Source organism: Oryzias melastigma, linkage group LG3 (genome assembly GCF_002922805.2).
Source record: "Oryzias melastigma strain HK-1 linkage group LG3, ASM292280v2, whole genome shotgun sequence".
Lineage (NCBI taxonomy): Eukaryota > Metazoa > Chordata > Actinopteri > Beloniformes > Adrianichthyidae > Oryzias > Oryzias melastigma.
The window spans coordinates 19,013,426-19,029,760 of NC_050514.1; the positions used below are offsets into that span (position 1 = coordinate 19,013,426).

Genomic DNA, 16,335 nt, shown 5'->3' on the forward strand with positions numbered 1-16,335 from the left:
GGAACCAGAACTTAGTAAACACAATTAACTATATAATGAGATGTAAAGAATAGCTATATCAAAAACTTGAATATAGATCGATGTAGTACTGAGAATAACAGCAGTATTGGTTCAACACTACAGTTTTAAACTAGATTGTGTTGGTTAAAATGTATAAAATCATTCAGGAGGTAAATAATCGTTTTCTGGCAAACTTTCTCTTCCTGTTATGCTCTTTACTGTCTTTGACTTTGTATAAATGTGATGCAAACAAAAGATATCCAATCACAAGTTTGTGGCAATGCATCGAGATGCATATGGAATCATTTGAGGGAAAGATACACTATTGTATATCTATCACAACCACAAAAGTACCTGTGTTGTCATCATCCTCATCGTCGTCATCGTCATCATCATCATCCCTCCTGGCCTGCATTCTCCTCTTCCTGCCACGACGCCCTTTTTTGGGTGTAGGAGCTCCATTTTCATCTCCGGAGGCCTCACCTGTGCAGCCCTCAGCGTGACGCAGCATAGTGTTCTGTGCAAACGTCATTTTAAGTGACACAATGTTCAACAACTGCATAACGTGCATCAAAGCTCAACCCACCCTGCGGGTGAACGTCTTGCGGCATTTGGTGCAGACAAAAGCGGTGGGAACGAAGTTTGGATCGTGGTAGCGCTTGAAGTGCATGTCCAGCAGCTGTTTCTGCCTGAAGGTTTTCTCACACTGGCCGCAGGCGAACGGCTTCTCCCCAGTGTGCGTACGCTTGTGCATGATCATGTGACGCTCCTATAGGATGAAAAACCAAAGCAGTTCAAACACTGTTAATCATTCTAAAAAGATGTGCAGAAGATTCTTCGATTGAAGCACCAACCTGCCGGCAGCAGTAGTCACACTGATCACACTTAAAACGCTTCTCGTTTTTGTGCGTCTTCTGGTGCTGGATGAGTGCGTAGCGCTCGTGAAACACAGCGTCGCAGTAACGGCATTTTTTCCCAGTCTCAATGAACGAGTGCTGCTTTCGCAAGTGGACACCTGAAATGAAATCAGAACACAAAAACTGATCAAACTACTTACATTTTAGCTGAAATTTAAGCCTTTGAGCCACTTGATTGAGAACGTCTGCAATGACCTCTCGATCTATTCCTTAAATTGTCTTGAAGTCAAAGTCTCTGAAGGACTCACCAAGGTCACTTTTGCGTGCGATGACAGTATCGCAGTGTGGGCAGTGGTACTTGGCCACGTTCTCTGTGTGTTTCTGCAGAATGTGCATCTTCATGGTGCCGCTCTGTGTGAACCGAGCGTGGCAGATGTAGCACTCGTACGGCTTCTCGCCTGCAACATGGAAGACAATAAGTCTGTGGTGCCTTTCAAACGACCAAACAAAAGAGCGACGATTTTGTACCTGAATGTGTTCTCATATGCCGCTTCAGCTTATAGGTGTCTCTGCTGGCGTAGCTGCACAGGCTGCACTGGAAGGGACGCTCGCCAGTATGAGAGCGGATATGTCTTTTCAACTTGCTCACCTATGAAAATATTTTAAAAACCAATGAAAACAAGGCAGATACTTCTAAAATATTCTTACATTTTACACAAAAGGAATAAAGATGTCGCTGTTTTATTACTTACTTCCACACTAGAGTAGTCACACATTGAACATTTGAAAGGCTTCTCGTGTGTGTGCTTGTAACGGCGATGGCGCACCAACTCGCCACTGGTCACAAACGCCATGTCACAGTCTGTACATTTGTGAGGCCGAGTGCCTTAGGAGGAGCAGAAAGGAGAGAAATTTCATCCTTTTGGCCACTCCAACAACAACAAAAAAACTTTAAAGTTTTGTTGTTAAAATCATAATCTTAGTTTTACCTGTGTGTGTGTTGAGGTGGTTTCTCAACAGAGTGACTGTTCTGAAGGCTCTTCCACACAGGTGACATTTGTGTGGCCTTTCATCTGTGTGGCTCTTCATGTGCCGATCCAGGTTGGAGCGCCTTGGACATGTGTAGCTGCAAAGCTCGCATTGAAAAGTCTTCTTGACACCTAAACAGAAGACATTTGATCAATAATGTTAATAATTGATGTGTTCTTTAAAAATCAGTTTTCCAGTGAACCCACCTTTTTTCTTGATTTTTGTGGGCTTTGGAGGCTTCATGTTGCCCACAACTTTCTCTGCGTTGACCTCTGACAGCAGGCCCTCCTGCTGCTCCTCTTCAAAGTCATACACAGAAACATCCATGTCCCGGTCGCCCTCTGCGTAACGCAGGCGGCTCTTCTTTCCCTTCTTGCCTTTGCGGATGGCCGTGATGGGTTGGTACTCTGGGTCTTTAGTCCAGTCTGGGTCATCTTGAGGCACTGACGTTACAATTTCTGCTGCTTCTTCATCTTCCTCTACTTCATCTCCCTCTGGCCCTTGGAGCTCATCTTGAGCAGCCTGGAGCTCCTCTTGCTCCACAGTCTCCACTTCTCCATTAGCACCCACTTTTACAACCTTAAAAGGAAGAGAAAAAATGTAGTTTTGTTGGGTAAAAAAAATCCTTATCAGAATAGTTTGAGCAACACATTCAGTTCCTCACCTGAAATCCCTCAGGTAGAGGAAGAGTGTGACAAATAACGGCATCTTTGTTGGCACCAGATGCCTCTACGTAAGTAGCCTGAAGCCCCTCTACAGTAGTTGCGGTGACTGGGACCTGCACTAGCTGTAACTGACCCAGACCTAATGCAGCTCCAGCTTGCTCTTCCATGTTCACCACCTGCAACAAGTAAAAACAAAATAACCACATTTGAAATCATTCACAACCAACAATATAACCGTACGGAGACAGTCTGTTCATACTTGGAGAGTGATGATCTGCCCCTCATCTCCACCAGTGACGGTGACCGTGCCGCCCCCCTCCAGGACCTCCGTTTTCATTTGCAGCAGAGCTGGATCCAGAGCGTCCATCACCATCATTTCCATATTAGCGGCCACCTCCCCCTGGCTAGTTTGTATTAGGGCCTCTCCGCCCTCCGGCAGGACTTTTCCATCGGAGGCCAGGGCAGCGACTTGGCCGGTCTCCATGGAAACAACCTCGCCCTCCAAAGCAATGGTCCAACCAACCAACCAACACTCTAAAGAAAAAACACACAAAGTTAAGGGAAACTCACATCTTCAGACAATCAGTTTGAAAGCACAGTTTACTTTTAGTCAAGACTAACTCCTTTAGACATGTCAATATATCCAAGAGTGTCTAGACGTGTTGTGAAACTAAAAATTGCAACTCTATCTGTGTTTACTCAATTTTTAACAATCGATTTCTGTTTTTTTTTTCTATTAAAAAAGTCAACAGGAAGTTATGAATAAATGTAAGCACCCCCCATGCCCCCCCAAAACAAGAAACACCCCCAACAGATCCAAGAACCAGGCCACGATGGTTTAAAAGAGGCACAAGGCCTGGGCAATACTAACTTTTGCCATATATAGGTTAAAAAAGAAGGAAACAACGAAACTTTAAATAAATAAGTTAAATAGTGAAATGAACGACAAGAAAGGGCGGAAGAATAGCATTATAGTGTCGAATATTGTATAAGTAAAGATTCGGTTTAGCACAGGAGGACTTTCAAGTAGTCGGTTCCCGTTTTGGCTCAACGCTAATGGGGGATTGCTAATATTCACTTGGTTGGCCACTGTTTTAAAATCCTCCATCGCTTCTTTTAAAATACTTTCTATAATTTTGGTTGTTGCTAGTTGACAGAAAATGTATTTCTAAAAGAAGACAAACTTGCACCTTGAACGAGGCAAACTACTCAAAAGACTTCCCAGTGGTTAAAAGGAAAGCGCGAGTACGCCTGAAAACAGGAAACAAAGGGTACGATAAGATGGACGACAGGCCCGAACAAACTAAAAACAGAATCACAAGTACATTGAGCCATCCTGTGTGGAAAAACATCCGTATCTCCGCCAAAAGGCATCAAAATATTCGCATGTGACAAGGGGTTACAATTTACGGACAAATTTAGTGCATTTTGAACAACGATAGAGGGAGACAAACACCCCCCCGCCAGCCGCCAGCTCGGTAAGCCCTACCGTGACACCTAGAGGCCGGGGACGGCTCCTACAAAAACCTCCCTCGATCTAAGGGCAAAACGTACGGTTAACTCACTTCTTATTGCTTCCTTAGCCCGTCGATTGACTTTGGAGATGGACTGCTGCGGTTGCTTCGTTCGGCCTTGCAGGGGACCGTCGTTGGAGCTCCGGGCTCAGCGAACAGTTTTCTCCCGCTCTGGGAGAGCAGGCCTAACATAAAATGGCGGCCTTGAAGAACTAACGCGGCTGCGCGCAAAAAGCCCTCCGGAACGTAAAGGGGCGTGGTCTCTCTGTGGGTTGATGGCGCCAGATTTGAATTGAGGGGGGAAGTGGGCGGGTAAAAACGACGAAAATCAACAACAGAGCAGTAAAACTAATCCGTCGGCCTTTTAACACTGCAGTTCAACTTTTTCATGTTTTAGTAGACGGATATTACTAAATCACTATATTGATATACAATAAATTAAAGAGGACCACGAGGGCAGTAAGACCGTTCTTTAGCACCAGGTTCCAGGGGTACTTTAGGTTTTTTTGGTTAAATAATAGTTTTTGCAGGGAAAATATTTGAGAAAATGCTAAAAACTATTGTTATAGTTGTTATTTGAACCATATCGCAATGTGTTTATACATCAGCTCAGTGACTAATCATACATATAGTTTAAAGACCCATTCCAATGAAATTGTGCTTTTGGTGTTTTATTTTCTCATAATGGAGGACATCATTTAAAAGACTTAAATATAAATTGTGTTTTTTAGTATTTCTTTATTCAAATTGTTTTTCAATTGCATTCAAAATGCCTTTTGAAAAAAAACTTGTAGTTGCTTCTTAAAATCTATGGGGCAGCAGGCCAATAGCTTCCTGCTCCTCTTTGTTCCATTGTGTCGACTTGCAGACAAAACGATAGATGTCTCTTCGTTTTTTCTGTATGAACTGGGATCAAAACAGTACGGCTGATCGCACCATTATTGCTTGCCATTTTTGGTGCACCACTAATGTTAAGTTTGGGTTGAGAGGGGCTGTAAGCTAGTTGGAGAGAGGGTAAACAGATGGGTGACGGGAAGTGGGGGAGAGTGAGCTTACTCTGCACCAGCAGTCACGCCCATAATTCAAAGGCAAATTTCTAATGAAGATCTGCTGCTCTGCAGACACTATGTCCTCAATTCTAGAAAAATTGTCTATCTGTATTTGCTCATACTGTCTTAGGTGGGGATTTAGTGTTTTGGGTCCCCACGATAACGGTGGAAAGCATAGCGAGCTAACAAGCTGCCTGGTTAATAGCGTAGCATTATAGTGAGCTCCGCTGCCCAGTGAGCCAGACTAGTGAGAGCCCACAGAAGCCAGTGTGGGCAAACACAGGTGGGGCCATTACTGAACCCATGGACAAACACACCTGGGGGCCCACGAGTTTAGCCCAAAGGTAAACCATATGGGGCCCACATTGAAATGTTTGCTGGGTAGAAAGACAATTTTTTAAATTTTGGCTAAATACGGCATAATCATGATTAAAAGATTAATGGGAATGCTTTTACAATTCATCAAAAGATGATCAGAGTGGGACTATAAAGTCACAATTATTTTTTTTATTAAATAACTTCTAATGATTTCAATGCCAATCTTTAAGTGTTGAAATCCCAGTTTTTATAAATCACCATGTCCATGTCCAGGAAACTCTCTATGCTATAATTGCTGTAAAATATCTAAATTTGCTTAAATAAAAGCTTCTGCTAAACATAGTAAAATGTGAAGATTCTCAAAGAGGAGCTTTAACAGTTCAGGCTATTGCAGCCTGAGATGGAGGTGGCAAGACAGGTGCACAAAGACTTTTAAGCACTCTCATCACTTGTCACATCAGTGACTGAAGAACTTGGCAACGCAACTTTTACTGACAGAGTGTCTGCATCAGGACTGGACACACACACACCAGCTCCAATAATAACTTTGTATGTGAACTGGAAGCACTGGAATTTCACAAAGAAACAATTCTTGGATGAGAGGTGCATACTGTGAAAAGAAATGGTCATTGTGACTTTACCCTGATGTATGTAAATTTTCCTGAAAGCAGCATGGAGAAATGTTATCTCTGTGTAGACGCTGAATCTGGTTTGAATGTCAAATATCCAACCACACAACAAAATCCAGACAGACACGTCTTTATGAATCAGCACTGTAATTCCTATGCCTGAAATTCTAACACCAGTAGAAATAGTCCTAAATTGCATAATTTGGGTAAAGTCACAGAGCTTATCAAAATCCTCCTTCATTTATTTTTTTTCAGGAGTGTCAAAAGGTTATCTTAAAATTCACAAGAGTGGACTGTATGTTTGTGATCTCAGTAATAAAAGGATGCACCAGGTCAACCTGTCAATTACAAGATCAGACCATCTTTTCCGCATTAAAAATAAATTATTAATTTCTTACATAACCAATTGAACAGCATGTGCATGCAAGTATGCTTTATTGTAATATGATAGGGTGTTGTGCTGATGAGAGCGAGGATGCATGAATGAAAGAAACATCAGTGTATGGGGACTTTGTTCTTCTCTATGAGCCTCTTCTTAATCTGTCACCATTTTTTTCTCCTGGTTTTCTTCTCATTGAGGGGAGGGGGGCCAGAGAAAGGCGAGGTTCTGTTGTCAGATCTGTCAGTCTAGCCAGCCTGGCCCCTCCCACCTCAGTGGAGGCATTACATATTGCTGGTGCTCTTAGCAACGGTGCCTCAGCAACAGAGCCACGGCAACACAGCTCCACGGCAACAGCGTGCCGTGTCTCCCCAATGGAGCTGCCATTGGGCGGACCAGCTCTCAGGCACTACACCCAGAGCAGACCGAGACCCCACCGACAAAAACTGAACTATCGCCCATGCAGACCACAGGTACTGTGCAGGACCATCAGAGGGGTTTGGTGAAAATGGAGTGTGTGGCAAAGGGTGTCTGTGTGAGAAGAAGGGAAATGGAAGGGAGGGAGAGAGGAGAGATGTAATAGAGTATAGAGGGGAGCGGCAGGGGGAAGGGAAGGATGGAGGGGGAGTGCTGCAAAAGAAGCCTGGTCCCTGTTTGAATGAAGCAGTTTCATTGTACCGGTTACTGGCTCTTTGAAGAATTCATTTCCTTTCTGCGCGTGTGTGAGCATAATTACTTTATCGAGAGCAAGTCTCTTCTGGTTCTCTGTAAGCAAAAGGTAATGACATTGTAATGCCATTTTTTTGGTCAAATTGTAGACTGTTTGATCACCTATTTTCTACTGAGCTGATTGTGTTCCGACAGAGCTTTTAGGCTGTAGACGCACAGTCCCTCCCTTGGAAACAAAATTCAAACAATTCCCACGACAGCATATCATGTAACACGACTTCTGTTAAAATTATATTTTGCTGCCAACCTCTTGGCTTTCATCTGTACTTGTGGGCAGATATGTTGATGTGATCAGCATAAACCAACTTTGTGATATCATGTTACGTTTATTGACAAAATAAGTTATCACGGTCATATTCTGCGCGTTAAATCCAGATACAACCCCCCTACAATATATGTTCCTGAGCAAATGACACCCCAAGGGACTGTTTCGTGGCACAGATGGGAAGGCAATTAAACCAAGGATGAAATTGTATTGCCAGAGTGGGTTTTCTGAGATGATTGTTATGTAAAGTCTCATAAGATGTGAGTTATTCATCTGTTCTCTGGTGTTTGTTGTCTATTTTTTTGTGTGTATCACCATTATCATTAGGAAACAATAATCGAGAGTGAAAATGAAGTCCTGGAGCACATGGGGCGAGTGGATGAAGGAGTTGAGGAGTTTTTTACAAAGCGAGTACTCCCCACTGATATTCTGTGAGTATGCAACTGTCAGATTAGTCTGATTTATTTGATCGAATCAGACCATACAAGAGAACTTAGAGTGATGAGTGTATTTGCTTATAGGAACAAACCAGATGAAGAGCTGACTGTAGTACAAGAAGAAGTGGCTCCAGCCAGCTCTATCCCTTGTCCAGCACCAACAAAAACACTCAAGAGGAAGCTCGGAGATTTCTTTACCCTCAAGAAGAGGCGAGGCTTGAAATCAGAGACGAGCCAGGAGGGACGTACCAAAAAGACCTCCATCGCTGATCTCATCCGTCCACTCAGGGAGGTTACCAGGTCTGAAAAAGACAAAGATAAGGATCGCGTGAAGGAGCAAGCAAAGGAAAATGAAAAGGAGAAAGCAAAGGAACATCCCGGTGCAGTTACTGGAGAGCCAGTTGTTCAGGAGACACCTGTTACTGATGATGCATCTCTGAGGAGTGAGGTGGTGCCTCCTCGCCGAGCTCTCAGAGAGGGGAAATCCCAGTCGCTCATTTTGCTCTCTGGATCAGCAGCAACAGGGACTGCCAATGCCAAAAACACAGCAAAGGTGAGTGTATGTTCAGAGCTTAATCTGCTTTGCAGTTATAGGCGCATGCGAGTTGTAAAAGAAGGGCTTTTGTTGATTTCAGAAACAGTTTGAAGGCCAACATAGTTTTGAGCAGAAACTGCATCTCATGCTTCAGCGTATTGGAGTTTCCAAACCCCAGCCTGCAGAAACACAGGTGAGTGCATGCATATTTAGGGAATTTAAGCATGATTTTTAATGAAAGAAAAGTCATTATTTTCTGTTAATTCTTGTAGAATCAAGAGGGAGAAATGAAAAAGGCTGAGTCTGAAGGTAAAAGCTTTTTAAAGTTTAAATAAACTCTTCTTGGCTTTTATTTTGAATGCCTTGCATTGAATATGGTATTAAGAAAGATCATTGTCAGTCACTGGGATAAAAAAAAATCAAGAGATTGTCTATATATACAGTGAATGGGTCAAAACAGGGGCTTAATTCCTCCAGAAAGCTCAGATAATATATTTTTTTGTGCTTTAGGTACCATCATTGACAGTAAACCTGAACCTCCTCCCACTTTGTCAAAACCACGAACAATGTCTGCCTCTTCAGGTAAAACACATCTGATTTCACAGATGTATCCTTGTGCAAAACTACATTTAATTTTTTGTTTTTTTTTTTGCCTTTAGACACAAGGCATCAAATTCGGACGAGTGTGTCCGCGCATGAGGCAGCTGGGAAGCCCGCTCTTCCCCCAAAACCAGTTGTCAAACCAGGTCTGCCCCCTGCAACATCCGGTCGTAACACACCTGAGAACGAGCTAACCCAGATACAGGAAGCAGAGTCTAACACGTCGGCTACACTCAGTCCAGCTTCAGCTCCCCCCGCTCTCACCGACGCCACTGCTCCTTCTCCACCGACAATCTCAAACTCCGTCTCTGACTCAGCCTGTGTTACAGTTTCTCCTTCGAGTACCGTAACTCCTGCTGATACAGATGTATGCACTCGCTCAGAAACACCCACAAGCAGTACACCACTTGAAAGCAAAATATCTGTCCACAAAACTGGCGATTCTTCCACTGAGCCACCCACATCACCTAAAAGCACTACTATAACAACTGAGCCTCCAAGCACTATCTCCGTTCCTTCCACCTCTTCAGAGTCCACCACCCCAAGCCTCCCCGTAACTTCCACTACACCAGTAACTAGCCTATCTGCTACCACCCCAGAAACAGTTTCTGCCCCCAGTGATCAAAGCTCAGTTTCCACAACATCCACAAATCTGTTGACTGAGTCCACTTTGCAGAAGCCAAATGGTGCTCTCTCAGTTGACTCCACCCCAGCTGTTGAGAGTGGCATAAGTGTCCTCACCGCAGCCTCCTCTTCATGCACAGCCATATCAGATGTGCCATCAAGCTTGTCAGCCATCACCGGCTCAGGTACAGCAGCTGGTGACGATCCATCGTCATTTGGCTCCAGTAGCCATGTAAGCTTACTTTCATCAATTCCTGAAGTGACTCAATCTCTTCCGAACTCAAGTGAATCTAGTACAGTAGCAGTTTCGGGTGAAATCCCTGTTGCCACATCTTCCACAGTTGTCCCCCCTGTCCCTCCATCCCCCTCCTCTTCCCATCCAGCCCCCAACGAAGCCATCAGCTCAGCATCCAGCAGTGAAGTGAACTCTTTGTCCACAGCAGTAACAGTTACTTCCACCGCCATCTCCATTACCTCAACTTCATCTAATGAAACCAAGCCAAAAGACGCCACGTCCACAACCACCACCGCCACCTGTTCAAACGAGACAGAAAACACCTTCACTTGTAGTTCAGTGACTGCTGCTGTTAGTTTTTCCTGCACAAATGGCTTAGACATCTCCAACAGTGTTAGCACTACCCTCTCACCACCTGTGTCTGGCCTGCTCCCTGCTGATAACTCAAGTGCCACGTCTGATGATTTGGTCGGCTCTGCGCCACCTGATGATAGTCCAGGCCAAGATGAGAATGTAAAAACGTCAGAAGAGGAAAGACCTGATGTAGAAGAAGCAGAAAAACTTACAGAAAAAGGTGAGTTTTTTTTTTTTTTCTTGATTTGAGTCTGATGTGAGCTAATGTGTGGTTTAGTAACAGTTTTTGTTGTTGTTTGTTTCTCTTTAGGAGATACAGATGAGGAAATGATCCAAATGAACAAGTTAGATGAAGTTTATGGGAGTGAAGAAACCCCTGATAATGACAAAGAAGATGAAAATGTCAAGGACAAACTTGTGTTTGACAATGATGACATGACAGGAACGGAAAAGCAGGGAGAAAGTGTGAAAGCTGAAGATGACACTCTGATTATAGCAGGTAAAGAAAGTGAACAAAGCAGGGATGAAGCCGTTGCAGAGGCTCAAATACAAGAGGAAGCTACATCAGAAAGTAGTAAGTGACCGTTGAATGAAAAAGCTGCAGTTACACAGATCCAGCTACTGTGACGGGCAAAAGAGCCTGCAATGACAGGCTTTGGGGATGATCCATGGCACTTCCTACAGGGACCACAACATCACAGCAGCACACCACTAAGGGTGAGCCATTGGACCAAAGAAATGAGATCCCCTGGGTGTGATGTAATCAACAAATCCAGCAGTGTCTTTGTCCTTTTTATTTAAATTACGTTGAAGACTTTATGTTGGAAATTTTGGATTGCACGTATGTTTATGTACCATAAGAAAAATACTGTGGTAAAATATGCCATGTTTACAATACATAAAAAGAGACATAATTATGACTATTAAATGGAATATTCAGTTCAAAAACTTGGTCCTGTTGCTTTTTTTGTGTGATGGCGTGTTTTCAGTGATTTTTATGCTTTTGTGCAGCAAGTTGTACAGACAGGCCCCAAAAAGAGACCATTTGCTGCAACATTTGTGCTAAATTGGAAGCGTTTTGTTGAAATAAGAAATACACACAACTATTAATTGTGAAAATAATTGGGATATTTTACAGTTAATTAAAAAAAATACTTTAAAAAACTAGGCTTTAATTTTAGGGAACCTCTCCATGCCCTTTCTCATGGACCAATTTTGTTCATTAAATAAAAAAATAATAAAATGGAATACTAAAAAAAATAAAAAATAATAAAAAATGTCGTATTCAGCTTTTAATTTGGGTAAACTAAAATTTACAAAAAGTACTAAAAGTCATTGTGAAAATGTTTAAATTTGAATATATGTATATTTGAATAATGAAATTGAAAACAAATCTCAATCCTCTTTATTCTTAAGCATGTGTTCTCCATCTCTGCAGGATGGTGTTTTAATGACAGATGAGATAACATTATTAGTACTTTTTTTGTTTTGTGAATCTTTAGCTCAGTATTATACTTTATATAGATTTTTTTAAAAGCTTGCTTTATTTTAAAATACAGCTTTGAACCCAAGGACTTAAGCGTGTCATGCTTTTTTAAAATCATCCACACCGCCAGATGGCGCTAGTTAAAATCCCATCAAAGCGCCACTCCTTTTACCCGGAAGAGCCCATGTTCAATTGTGGACACGGCGCAGTGGAGACTCGGGTTGTTTGTGCAGCTTTTCGTTGAACAATTCTGCTATCAGCCGACTCTCCCCGGGCTTACATCTACATAATTTTGTTTTGTCAAAAAAACAAGTTAAAAGAAAGATGTCGGTCGTTCAGCCCAGTCGCTCCAGCACCGGCTGGCCGCGCCGCGGTGGAGACCAGTTCGCGAACAAATACATCAGCGGGCCCGCTAAACCCCTGACTCTGGAGAGGACCATCAACCTGTGAGTTCCTTGAGAATACAGCACGACTATTTAAACACATAATATATTTGACAATTGAAATAACAATAAATTCAGACATTTAAGGTGCTTTTTTAAGTAAACATTTTTTTGGAAGAAAATCTATCTGCTTTTCGAAACAGCACATTTGAAATCTATCTGCTTTTCGAAACAGCACATTTGATTCTGCATCTGTAAAATTACCTGCATGAAGCCCAATGAGGCAAATTTTCTTTTTGATTTTGAGCTATATAAAAATCAAAATGATGTTGAAAGCATCACAAACCAAGTGGATCACAGAACTCATTTCGGACATTTTTCTTTTGCACTGATGTCACCATGGGTTCTTATGGGTTAATTAGGTGGAATTACTATGAACTGAGCTTACAATTTAAAAGACCTGACACATTTGATACATTAATCTGTAACCTGATATGATAAAACATTTGTACACATCAATGATACTTGTATATAACAAAGCTTTGAGGTTTGAGACTGAATTCAGAACTATGTTTTTTTTTCTTTTCTTTCCAGATACCCTCTCACGAACTACACGTTTGGTACCAAAGAACCTTTGTATGAGAAGGATGGGTCTGTGGCCGCCCGGTTCCAGAGGATGCGAGAAGAGTTTGACAAAATGGGAATGCGCAGGACAGTGGAGGGCGTTCTCATCGTTCATGAACACAGGCTTCCTCATGTGTTGCTTCTGCAGCTGGGGACAACTTTCTTCAAGCTGTGAGTGGTTAAGGTGCAGCAGACAATGGAGAGGGTTCCTCCTGCACAGTTTCCTAACAGTTTGCTTCTCTGCTGCAGACCGGGTGGGGAGCTGAATCCCGGGGAGGATGAAGTGGAGGGTTTGAAACGCCTGATGACAGAGGTCTATAAAGCCATAGTGCAGTTTTAACTTGTTGTTTCTGAAGTGTGAGTGGATTTTGTAGATTAAATTCTGATTTATTGGTAGATTCTCGGGCGACAGGACGGGGTGAAGCAAGACTGGGTGATTGATGACTGTATTGGCAACTGGTGGCGTCCCAATTTTGAGCCTCCACAGGTTGGTGATAATGAGTTATATTGATTGTGATAGTTGCATCTAAAAGTAATGAAAAAAATGTGGTAGCTTCAGATAGAGATCAACTTCTTAAGACCAGTAGCATGTCTTTACTCTGGGCTAATGATATTACTTTGTGTGTAAATATTCCTGTACAGCCATTTAAAGTACACAAAAAGACGATATTCTACGCTGTTTACTTTTGCCTTGATATTTTACTAAAGTACAGTAGTCCCCCTCGCTATATCGCAGTTCACTTTTTGCAGTCTTGCAGATTTTTTCAGTGCTATTTTGCATGATTTTTTTAATTTAAATTTTATACACGCACTGTGTTCTGTGTCCTGATTGGCTGCAGACCATGTCAATCATTGTCCTTTGTGCCATGACTCCTGTACAGAATGTGTGCATATTCCCAAATTGACATAAATCTTCATTTGGAAGCAGATCTTTTTCATTCTAGAAAACTGGACTTAATTTTCCTATGAAGGTTTGAACTTTGAGAGTTTAAACAACAGAAAAATGTAAAAATATGTCTGAGGAAAGTGTAGAAAGTGTGTAGTGAGAGGTATACAGCCTTAATATAATTCTACTTCGCATATTTCACCTATCACATATTATTTTTAGCATCTAACCACCATGATGAAGGAACACTGTACAGCAAAAAAATAAAGAAAATTATAAAATACTCAATAAATAAATCAAGTCAACTTTTGCCAGCATGCTCATAAACATAATTCATTGTCCTTCTGTTTCAGTACCCCTACATTCCAGCTCACATCACCAAACCTAAAGAGCATAAAAAACTATTCCTGGTTCAGCTGCAGGAAAAAGGTTTGTACACACTTCCACTATGCATTTGAGGCTTGAAAGAAAAAAGAAAAACTTGACATGCAGCAACAAAATTTTCCCCTGTTTTGAAGTTTTTTTTCCTCATATTTTTTACAGCACTGTTTGCCGTTCCTAAAAACTATAAACTGGTGGCGGCACCATTGTTTGAGCTGTATGACAACGCTCCTGGATATGGACCCATCATTTCCAGTCTACCACAGCTGTTGAGCAGGTAAACTTTACTTGTTTTTTGCACATAGTTTTAAGATTGTTGTGATAGATCTGCATTAGAATGTCCTCTAAATAAAGATTATTTCAGAAATACCACAGAAATTAGAGCTAAATAAAAACAAAAATATGAATTTAAAAGGACATTTTTCAGTTCTCATTGTGTTAAAATTGAAGTTTTTTCCTCTTTTGATAGAAAGTCTGTTTTTCTGCCTATAGGTTCAACTTTATCTACAACTAAGCTGGAAAAGAAAACTGAAGTGTCTGTCTCTGTGAGTGCAGCCAGAAATACTGTCATGAAAAAGATTTCCACCTCTGTCTCCACTTTTACAAAAAAATACAACTTGTCATGTCAGGTATAATAAAAGTCCACAGGGGTGTTCCTACTTTTGTTAGAAGAAAAGTGAAAATGTAAACTCTGATATTTCTTTCTGTTTGTTTTGTTTTTTTAATTAGAGACTGCAACCTTTTGTAGTATGCAGATGTTTCCCAGTGTGAATCGGATTTTATGTTGACTTCAGGAATGCTAATGTTTGATTAAAAAACTGCAACATTGCATTTCAGGTTGTTTTAACTTGTAACAATGCTGTTCTTTTTAATAAAGCTGTCTTTTGTGTGTTTTTATACAAGAGCTGGTGAGTGATACAGAGCAGTGTTTGTGTGTGTGTGTGTGTGTGTGGGGGGTCTTTGAATTCCTAGGTTATTCATATGAAGTTCTCTAACTTTTGTTGAGGGTGCCATACTTATGTTATGCATGGAGGATTTTGAATTTGCTTTTTTGGGGAAAAGGAATTTGGAAAATTTGGCTTAATGGGTCATATGTTATTAAAGATGAAGTTATTTTACCGATGTATGTGTTAAGCATTTGTATAGATGCTTTTGAACTGATAAAATTTGCATGTTCTTTAGCAGGGAGGGGTTATTTTAATACTAGTGAAATTTAAAAAAAAGTTATAAATAGAATGAAGCTGCTCAAGATGTATTTGTTTTTTAATTAAAAGTAATGAGTTGTGCAGTGAATTTGAGGTTATAATAATTCAGCACTGACGCAAGAAATTGGTCAGAATTAAAGATGCAAAATGCACCAAAGAATTTTCTAAAAAAAAAGACACTCCTTCTCAAGGCTCTAATAAAATTGATGAACAAATTCTGTTTTAATTTCCCTTTGCTTCTGTAAAGTAGTTTTTATTTTACCTTGTGGTTTATTGCAACAAACATTGTTCTTTATTAGTTAAAAAACCTTGGAGTCTGGGATAAGACAATTTTTCCTATTTTATATTACTTAAACATGAAACAAATAACATTTTAGCTTTATAACTTTATTTTGAGATTAGGTACAAAAACAAAAGATCAGTCTGAAAATAATTAAACTTAAATATTAATCCAACACAACAGTCTACCTCTGTCTAGTTTGTCCAGAATTGGTTGAATGTGTCACATCTAGACTTTTCTTTTCATCAATTCACATTGCATTAGCTATGAATTTGTCAAAAGAAATTGTAGTTAAACATCTGGATGAAAGTTTACAGTGAACACAATGAAACAATGACTGTGAAAGTATATCATCAATATTGTGCAATTTTATATATATATTTGTAATGTTGGCAGTCCTGCCTGACAGTCTGCACTCGGGGTTTACCCTTTTAAAAAAAATCGAACACTTACGTCATTTTCCTGCGACGTGCTACACACGAGTCAGCTAACAGTCCAGTTTCCAGCTTATGTTTCTGTCACCGGTGGCCTGTCATGACTTCCAAACGAGCGCAAGATGAACTTGATCACACCGATAAAAGAAAGAAGAAGAAGAAAAAGAACTGTGAAGAGCTAGCAAAACTTTGTCCAGATGTGGAGGACGAGAGCGTGAAGAGGACCGTGAAGGAGGCGTGGGGCTGTGGGACCCACTGGAGCCAGGGTCAGGATGAAAACACAACAAAAAACAATGAAGAAAATCTGTACATGTAGCGAGCAAATATAGAACACATGATCATTTTTACACCTCACAGAGTCAAGGTTTAAGTGAGACATCAAATGAAGCTTTAAAGTTTTGGAACATCCCTTAGATAAGATATTTAGTTTTTAAAGC

General features: G+C 41.1%; 4 protein-coding genes across 4 annotated transcripts in view; 3 read left to right on the forward strand and 1 right to left on the reverse strand.

Annotated features, from left to right (window-relative positions):
• The window catches only part of LOC112160765 (transcriptional repressor CTCF), a 6,661-nt gene extending 2,372 nt beyond the window's left edge, over window positions 1–4,289 (reverse strand). The window contains exons 1-11 of the mRNA XM_024295547.2: window positions 4,117–4,289; window positions 2,811–3,085; window positions 2,551–2,727; window positions 2,093–2,465; window positions 1,847–2,017; window positions 1,610–1,743; window positions 1,386–1,506; window positions 1,166–1,315; window positions 855–1,015; window positions 587–769; window positions 355–517 (exon numbers count right to left, since the gene is read on the reverse strand). Of these exons, the coding sequence (XP_024151315.1) occupies window positions 355–517; window positions 587–769; window positions 855–1,015; window positions 1,166–1,315; window positions 1,386–1,506; window positions 1,610–1,743; window positions 1,847–2,017; window positions 2,093–2,465; window positions 2,551–2,727; window positions 2,811–3,035 (1,858 nt within the window). The 5' untranslated portion in view covers window positions 3,036–3,085; window positions 4,117–4,289. The remainder of the gene's footprint in view (window positions 1–354; window positions 518–586; window positions 770–854; window positions 1,016–1,165; window positions 1,316–1,385; window positions 1,507–1,609; window positions 1,744–1,846; window positions 2,018–2,092; window positions 2,466–2,550; window positions 2,728–2,810; window positions 3,086–4,116) is intronic.
• Window positions 4,290–6,706: 2,417 nt separating this feature from the next.
• LOC112160764 (mucin-5AC) lies at window positions 6,707–11,167 on the forward strand. The gene is made up of 8 exons (XM_024295546.2): window positions 6,707–6,913; window positions 7,762–7,865; window positions 7,956–8,424; window positions 8,507–8,599; window positions 8,679–8,715; window positions 8,917–8,988; window positions 9,066–10,439; window positions 10,530–11,167. Exons 1-8 carry the CDS (start codon window positions 6,815–6,817, stop codon window positions 10,799–10,801), a joined length of 2,520 nt encoding a protein of 839 aa, XP_024151314.1. The 5' UTR covers window positions 6,707–6,814; the 3' UTR covers window positions 10,802–11,167.
• Window positions 11,168–11,859: 692 nt separating this feature from the next.
• nudt21 (nudix hydrolase 21) lies at window positions 11,860–15,085 on the forward strand. The gene is made up of 7 exons (XM_024296305.2): window positions 11,860–12,151; window positions 12,683–12,883; window positions 12,962–13,025; window positions 13,110–13,199; window positions 13,952–14,027; window positions 14,142–14,256; window positions 14,472–15,085. Exons 1-7 carry the CDS (start codon window positions 12,030–12,032, stop codon window positions 14,491–14,493), a joined length of 690 nt encoding a protein of 229 aa, XP_024152073.1. The 5' UTR covers window positions 11,860–12,029; the 3' UTR covers window positions 14,494–15,085.
• An 817-nt stretch (window positions 15,086–15,902) lies between these two features.
• The window catches only part of ogfod1 (2-oxoglutarate and iron-dependent oxygenase domain containing 1), a 6,046-nt gene continuing 5,613 nt past the window's right edge, over window positions 15,903–16,335 (forward strand). Inside the window, exon 1 of the mRNA XM_024296094.2 lies at window positions 15,903–16,164. Within this exon, the coding sequence (XP_024151862.1) occupies window positions 15,999–16,164 (166 nt within the window). The 5' untranslated portion in view covers window positions 15,903–15,998. The remainder of the gene's footprint in view (window positions 16,165–16,335) is intronic.

Excerpts from the sequence above, each read along its gene's own strand:
- LOC112160764 (XM_024295546.2), top strand. The coding sequence starts at position 6,815 with ATGGAGCTGCCATTGGGCGGACCAGCTCTCAGGCACTACACCCAGAGC. Across the intron at positions 8,600-8,678 it reads CCCAGCCTGCAGAAACACAG|AATCAAGAGGGAGAAATGAA; the intron begins GTGAGTGCATGC and ends TAATTCTTGTAG. Across the intron at positions 10,440-10,529 it reads AGAAAAACTTACAGAAAAAG|GAGATACAGATGAGGAAATG; the intron begins GTGAGTTTTTTT and ends GTTTCTCTTTAG.
- nudt21 (XM_024296305.2), top strand. The coding sequence starts at position 12,030 with ATGTCGGTCGTTCAGCCCAGTCGCTCCAGCACCGGCTGGCCGCGCCGC. Across the intron at positions 12,884-12,961 it reads GGGACAACTTTCTTCAAGCT|ACCGGGTGGGGAGCTGAATC; the intron begins GTGAGTGGTTAA and ends TCTCTGCTGCAG. Across the intron at positions 13,200-13,951 it reads CCAATTTTGAGCCTCCACAG|TACCCCTACATTCCAGCTCA; the intron begins GTTGGTGATAAT and ends CTTCTGTTTCAG.